This window comes from Esox lucius, chromosome 6 (assembly GCF_011004845.1).
Source record: "Esox lucius isolate fEsoLuc1 chromosome 6, fEsoLuc1.pri, whole genome shotgun sequence".
NCBI classification, from domain to species: Eukaryota; Metazoa; Chordata; class Actinopteri; order Esociformes; family Esocidae; genus Esox; species Esox lucius.
In genome coordinates, this window is record NC_047574.1 from 23,951,581 (window position 1) to 23,959,528 (window position 7,948).

Sequence of the window (7,948 nt, forward strand, 5' to 3'; positions counted from 1 at the left end):
GTTGCACCTACATTCTTAAAAGCAATTGTATAGGTAAATTGATGCGTCCATTATGTGGCACGAAAATAGGCTATTCTACCAACAAATATTGTATGGATAAATAAAATATGTATTTCGATGAATTGTTGCTTTGCATTAAGTATTCCAACTTGACTCCTCCCCCAGCCATGCCCTCTAATTACCGGTGCTCTGCTCGCGCTAAAGCCTGCACGGGACCGCGTCATACTCAAAGAGTGACAGAGAGAGAAAGTGAGGGGAGAAAGAGTGAGGGGGAGAGAGAAAAAGAAAGAGGGAGTGTGTACATGTGTATCAGTCAATAATTAATTGCCTTACAATCTACAATCACTTGTCAGTGGTAGTCAATTGCGGCTTATTTTTGGGCATCACTGTCCGCTGGACGGTTTCATGTTGTGGTTCGTGCGTCACCCTGGAAGAGTGGACAGAAAAAGTGGGACTTTAACTAGACTTAAAGTCTCCCTTCCATGCGACAAAGCGACCAATATGCGCTTGCAGAAACACCTGTGATCTGATTTTTTTTCTCCACATACACCAACATTTTTATTGACGGCATTATTATTATTGAAGTAACTCTTGCAAAACAATTCTTCGAAGCGTCATCTGATAAGCTACTATGACCTCCAAAGATCCCACTGTTATGGAAGACCGCAGACGCAGTGCGCTGGACCAGCTTCCGCCGCCAGCCAACTCAAACAAGCCCCTGACGCCGTTTAGTATAGAGGACATCTTGAATAAACCTTCGGTGAAGAGAAGTTACTCTAGCTGCGGGACGGCGCACCTGCTGTCCTCCAGCGAAAAGCTGTCTTCATCCGGTCATAGCCTGTCCAACCGGGCCCTGTTCACTCAAACCTCCCCGCTCTGCGCTCTGGAGGAGCTTGCCAGCAAAACCTTCAAAGGCCTCGAAGTTAGTGTTCTTCAAGCCGCGGAGGGTAAGTCTAGAGAGACAGATCATTGTTTATTTAATTAGGTATTAAGCACAGAATGTATAGATAACAATATCACAGGTCTCAGTGTGTGTGCCTTGCAGTGGATCTGTGCCTATACATATTTCAGAATTCGAGTATTAAATGGATGCAAGATGATTTAGCCTAGGCATCTTTTTTTGTTTTTGTTTTCGATGGAATTTGCACAAGGAGCAGTGCCACAAATCTTAAACGATGTTTGTATTTTTTTATTACATCCTAGCAAGATATTTTTAGCTTATGGGTTTGGTTACTTATAAGCGAACAAAATATATTTTACTAGCTTGTTCCACTATGTAGGCCTAAATATGATCAATTATATGAGGGGAAATTGGTACATCACGCTGCACATATAATAATATAATACGATTTTTTTCGTTCAAGAATTGTATTAATTAGTTACACCATTTTAACACCACTCCAATTGTCTTGCTATAAAAAGCATATTGACAATATTGTAGTTATGGTTGTTAATGCTGATATGGCCTTGGTGCCTATTATTGTTATTTTTCTAGACGTTATTTCTATAGGGTTTATTAGAGGGACAAACTAAATGGTGATTCACAAATTGCTATTCTGTATATCCTCTCACAGGCCGAGACGGCATGACACTTTTTGGTTCGCGGAATAATCCCAAAAAGCGCCGAAAGTCTCGCACTGCTTTCACCAACCATCAGATCTACGAGTTGGAGAAGCGTTTCCTATACCAGAAGTACCTGAGTCCAGCTGACCGAGACCAAATAGCACAGCAGCTTGGACTCACCAACGCGCAGGTCATCACCTGGTTCCAGAACCGGCGCGCCAAGCTCAAACGGGACTTGGAGGAGATGAAGGCGGACGTGGAGTCGGCCAAAGCAGTGGGTACAGTGTCCTTCGAGAAAATGGCCAAACTAGCTGAGTTGGAAAAATGCGCAGCTAATGGCGCACTGGGCCCTAACAGATCAGAATCACCTTCGCTATCGAACCATGAGCGCAACACCCCGAATAAACTGCTATTGTCCTCCCCTTCGTCGCCATATACAGACCATACTAGCAGCAAGGGCTGCTCCGAGGATGAGGAGATTGACGTGGATGACTAAGGATTTTACCGATGGATTTCGCTCTTACCGCTACAAAAGTTTGAAGTGCCATTTTTACAGCACATGTATTCATGAGGCTTTTATGAAGAACACCCAGCATACGCATGGACTATGATATGCAACCGCAGATAGACACATATTGTATTCATCCATTCATTTAACCAACGCGGATCGTTAAAAGAAAAGCAATATGTACACCTATCAAATGATTTGACACCAAAAGCACACGCTCGCGCGCACACACACACACACACTCTCTCACACACACACACACACACACACACACACACACACACACACACACACACACACACACACAGTCTTAAGAGTCAAACCTATTAATTATTTCAGTGCATGTTTTATTTTGTTTAACTTAATATTAATTTAAACAACTCTCATTGTTTGAATATTACAGCAGCATTCAAATTGTAAAATATTACATATGTTATCCTATTTCAAACATTTGATAACGACATTTTCTACAGTACTGGTCAAAGATAAATAATATGTCATCTGGTTGTTGTAAAATCAGCCACTTTAATATATTTATAATGGTTTGTATACCTATAAGTGCCTTTCAATACCAGAACATCATTAAAACCTAATGTATAAAGTGTATATTACAAAATAAAACATTTCGTTTCTCAGTATTCATCATTTTAGTAGCATTTATTGAAACATAAAGGCTCTTCGGACATTCTGTTTTATAATAGGCTATTATCTTTTCGTTTAAAAACAAATGTCACATTTCGATCTAATAAATTAATTGCGCCGCGAGCAAATGTATCATTTTTCTTTCACATTTAACACATTCAAAACTGCCTTCTGACCCCACGACGTGTGTTTTCATTTCCTCAATAGAATTTGTGAGAAACGCCAATCTGGAGACACAAAAACGTCCAGTTTTGGGCCAGATCCTCCAAGCTGTATGTGCGTTTTTCACTCATTCTCTGCATAGAACCGTGAAACCCGCGGACAAATGAGCACTGCCCCCCGGTGTGACAGCTACAATGGGGCATGGGCGGACTCCAGCCGCGCTCAATACGGAAAGAAGCGTGTCCCACCGCACAAGAAAGGACACAAACGTTTGGAGGCCATATGGTTTCTGAATTTTCCTCACAATTTCCGTCAATTTGATCGATTGATTTAACCCTCCTTCTAGCTCCTTTTTGTTAGAAAGGCAGTAATGCATACATAGCCCCTACGCAAGTGAGGGCATCTGGGCTCATAGCTATCACTGTCAAGCTTTTTAACTCGCGATTTAAACAAGTCTATGCATCTCAATTGAAGTCTCTTATTCTGGAGGGGCTAGCCTATGCTTTGTGTTTGTGTCAGCGGGTGAAAATAATATTTGGCTTTTGCCTGGGTGTTTTTCATGCTAAATAGGGTACTCCCATATTTTTGTTCGATTGGTGGAGGGCTTTGTTTTCTCAGTATGGTTTTCTGTTAGTTACATTTTTATTTGTCTATAGCAATTTTTAAGTTGAGAGAAGGTAATATTGTGCCAGCAAGCTGTTAATAATTTATAGAGAAGTTAGATATTTTCTTACAAAACTCACTAAGCCTAATATAAAACATGCCTTTCATAATAATCGATGGTAATTAGTCAGCCAATTTTACTATAAATGATTTCTATAGAAATCAGTCCCTAGTTGGTAGGTCTAATAAAATACACTGTTTTCAGATAGGAAAAGTTGGGGAAAAAACACATTCTGAAATGATTACCAATACTAATAATAATCATAATAGTAATCATGAATATGTTATTATTCGTAGTAGTACTCCTAGTTCAATTTCTAGTATTAGTATGTAATTTTAACAAATTAACCTACCATTTGTATGTTAATATCATCAGCAGTTTGCTACATTGCTGATAATAGCCACGTTTATTACCAGACCCTTTATACCACTTTTAGCAATGTCGTTATTGTTGCTTTTGTTATATTATTACTTTAATGTTTTGAGGTCAGTTATGCATTTAAAACGGTCCTTCTTTTGTTAAACGTTGAAAAAAATCTTCTGTAATTTGGCAGAACATAATATTGTTTCCAGTAGATAACACCGCCACAGTGTCGGTTAGCAATGAGGTAACAGTTCACAGTCAGGTTTAAAATCAGAATTTCAGAAAATATATTTTAGAAAAAAAGCGGTGTTCAGGACTGTCATCCTCACACCACTGGAAGGGGCGGATTGTTTTTACGGGTTGATCTGAACCTGACAGACGAACAATTAGTAAAAATTTTAGAACTTATCTACACCATTACCAGACCTGATTTTGTCCCACTCCGCCAGTGGTTAAACCTGGTCATAAACATGTATGATTTGCGATCAAAACAACTAAAATATCTCAAAATGGTGTAGATACTTTGAAGAATAAGATATCAACTACCATCTGAGTGCCGTGTTGGTGTGTAATATCAGAATAATAGTTATTATATAATCTCAGAAGTCTCAGTAGATATTGTTAAATTAATACCCAAATTCCTATACTACATTTCAATATTCTGTGTATCTTATTATGGTGTTGGTTGCTATAACATTTGGTTGGAAATCAGTTGGAGATTTTGGGCCTGTATTGTAAAGTATCCTGCCATAGACCCTACCACTCGAATATTTTCATTAGCAGTAACGGTATTGCTGGCTGTGTGGTAGGTAATCAAGCTATTTTCTGGTGTTGTCTGTTATGATGAATGGATTAAGCACGTCCTGCTAATAAAATCAAGCATATTTCAAATGTTGGTGTACTGTCGCTTTAAAAGGCAGTTTTACCACAGAAATAGGATAGAAAGATATTTCTTTCTAAAAAATATTTTTTATACTTTTTAGTAGTAATGTGAATCTTTACTTTGGATAAGTTACATTAGGGGGAAAAGTATATTTTGGAGTAGACCAAGAATGGGCTCGAGGCAGCAGTTAGGTCTGTCATTTGCGCACAGTGGGTACTTTGGCCAATTGTGAGAATGGATTAAGATGCTAAATCCCTGCATTAATTTCATTTAAACGTTGGATTATTTTATCACTGCCACTAATCGTTAACAAAACACTAAACTAATGACTGACGTATTATGCTTTATTCATTTAAAACAAATTACAGACCATAATTATGTTCGATGCATCTCTATTACCTTTACAGAACAAAAACGATTGAGTTTTGTGTAGAGGTCAATGATTTGTTTTCTTGTCTTCATTTTCCGTGTCACAAATTGAAATGGCATTTAATAGAAAATGTAATCTTCGTGTGCGCTTTAATCAAACGTATTATGTGTTAATGCAAGGCCTCAAAGTGACCCAAGCAAAATGTGATATTGCTGCAGAGCATATACTATCTCATATCCTTATTTAATAAGGTTGCTGAACGTGGCAGAGATACGTACAATCCTCTATACCTCACTATGGTAATTAATCCACACGTCTTAAGTGTATTTTAGCCCAGGAGAGTGAAGAAAATCACTAACTCAATCGGCCGGAAAATTGAAGTTTGATGCAGGAGTCCCTGCTGAAACAATAAGGTCTGCGCCACTCTCTTCTCATTCTCTACCCTTCTCACCTTTATCCACTGCCTACCCCGCCCCACTCCACCACAAGTTAAATTCGAAGAGGCATTATTGGCATGAGAAAAAGTCTATGCACTGCCAAAGCAAGTGCAAATAAATTATAATACTAATCATTACGATAAGTGAAATAAACACTCAGAAATCAAATTGATGTTTAAAGTGTTGTTTTGCTCCACTGGTTGCCCTTTTCTTATTGCAAGGGTCACCACCACATCGTGGTATTTCGCCTTACAGATCGAGGAGTTCATGTTTTATTTGTTTAAAACAATTGGTCTATATGACTTATTAATATGTATTATTAAAGAGGACATACATTATTAAGGAGATTAGGAAGTGCAGCTCCATTTCCACCAATTTTGTTTATTTTTCATTGTTTTGATAATTTTATTTACCCGGGTAGGTTATTACTAAAAGTTTTCCTCTTGAGTTAGACTAAAATAATTTGAACATTACAATAGAACATGAAAATAATCCCAATTGTTGTTTTCAATAAATTCGGAACCAAAATATTTGTAGGGGTTGAAATAGCTAGGGGTAGGGGTTGACGTGTAAGTGGTTAACATTATAAAGAAAGGAAGAAGAAAAACTTGACCGATTCTTTATGGCTTGATGGTATGTCACCCTGTTATTTGAGGTGAGGAATTAGCTAGATTAACCTGGGGGGAAGCTTGATTGATCACTAAATAGGGTACATTTGAAAGTTTTAGTTATAGCATTCCCGTGGAGCCCCCTTTAACACTTCAAACTTCAATTTTACGGGCTATTGAACTAAGCATGTCGCTGCCAAAATTGATATATGTATTAATTTACTTTAACCGGAGATTAATTACTATCCACACAGAGAATTATACGAGCTGTTCGCTTTGCATTTGCATATTAATCAAATTCTAGTTGATAATTCAAATGGAAAATGGATTTAGAGGCATTGAGAGGCATATATCGCAAAAATCTCTCTGCCTCGGATCTCTCCCTTTCTCCCTTGGGCTCGGCTCACTCTCCCTTGCCCGTTGCTAAGCCGCTTGTCGAGTGTATTAAAATCAGAGATGCAGAACGAGCTCGCGTGGCTATTTGGTGAAAACAGAAATTGCCTGTCCACTTTTATGATGTGTTCATGCTGAGCAGGCAGATCTTAATGTGTGCTGTCAGAGTGCCCAGGATTTAAAAGCAGAATAGACCTATATTGTGTGTGTGTGTGTGTGTGTGTGTGTGGACCATTTGTTACCACTAACGTAGCCTGTGTAGCCGGTATAGCTAGAATAGGGCAAACTGCCGTTTTGGAATATGCTGTTTTGGAACTAATCATCTACTTTATGAAATATATCTTGTATAAGACAGGAAAATTAAATACTCTACCACAGTATATACATTAAAACTTAAGAAAAGTGGGTAAAAATAGTCTACATATTTTGCAGCAAACTATTTTAATACAAAGAAATGTCTGTCCTCAAGAAAGCTATGACGTTTGGGTTATCAGAGAACTGCAATACTTCCAATACTTCCAACTGTTATGTTAATGACAAAATCTGTCAGACATGTCTGTAACATGTTGTATACAGTAATAACAATACCTTAAATCAATCTATTCGTTCTAGAGGCTTAAAGATATCCACACATACCAAATATCAGCAATACCAAAACAATTTGACAATGTTTTCCTTGAAGAAACAAAAGTCTACAGGTGAAGTGATAGCAAATATCTGTATGTAAAATTGTTCTACTGTTATTTTTAATCAGGGAAGTTGACTGAGAACACATTTTCCTTTACAGCAAAGACCTGGGGAGCAATTAAGGTTTACTGTTATGCTCAGAGAATGACAGACCAAGAACACACAACACCCCATGACACTCCAAAATGAGCTCAGATGCATCCTGTATCCTTACTTGAAATCTCTATAGATCTTGATTGGAGTTTACCTCTGGCAAATTCAATTGCCTGGACAAGCTTTAGAAAGTCACATACCTTTTTCACACTTCACAGAGCATGTCAAGCAAATAGCAAGTCATAATTTCCAAAGAACTCACTGTAGTCTTCATCTTGGGAAAAATTGAATGGTAAATGGTCTTTGTAATTGTAAACTGGGAGAAGTTTGGAATCTTAAGCGCTCTTCCTAGAACTGCAGTCTGGCCAAACTAGGCAACTAGGCAAGAAGGGCCTTGGTCAGGGAAGTGATCAAGAACCCAAAGGCCACTCAAACAGAGCTTCAGAGTTTTTCTGCTCAGATGGGCAAACCTTCCAGAAGGATGACCATCTCAGCAACACACCATCAATCAGGCTTTTTTGGTAGAGAGGCTAGAAAAAAGCCACTCCTGGGTGAAAGACATTTGGCATGACACA

The 7,948-nt window shown here is 38.3% G+C and overlaps 1 protein-coding gene across 1 annotated transcript; it reads left to right on the plus strand.

The window, feature by feature from the left end:
* The first annotated feature begins 249 nt into the window (after window positions 1-249).
* On the plus strand, window positions 250-2,356 carry lbx1a (ladybird homeobox 1a). The gene is made up of 2 exons (XM_010863923.3): window positions 250-947; window positions 1,575-2,356. Exons 1-2 carry the CDS (start codon window positions 632-634, stop codon window positions 2,057-2,059), a joined length of 801 nt encoding a protein of 266 aa, XP_010862225.1. The 5' UTR covers window positions 250-631; the 3' UTR covers window positions 2,060-2,356.
* The last annotated feature ends 5,592 nt before the right edge of the window (window positions 2,357-7,948 follow it).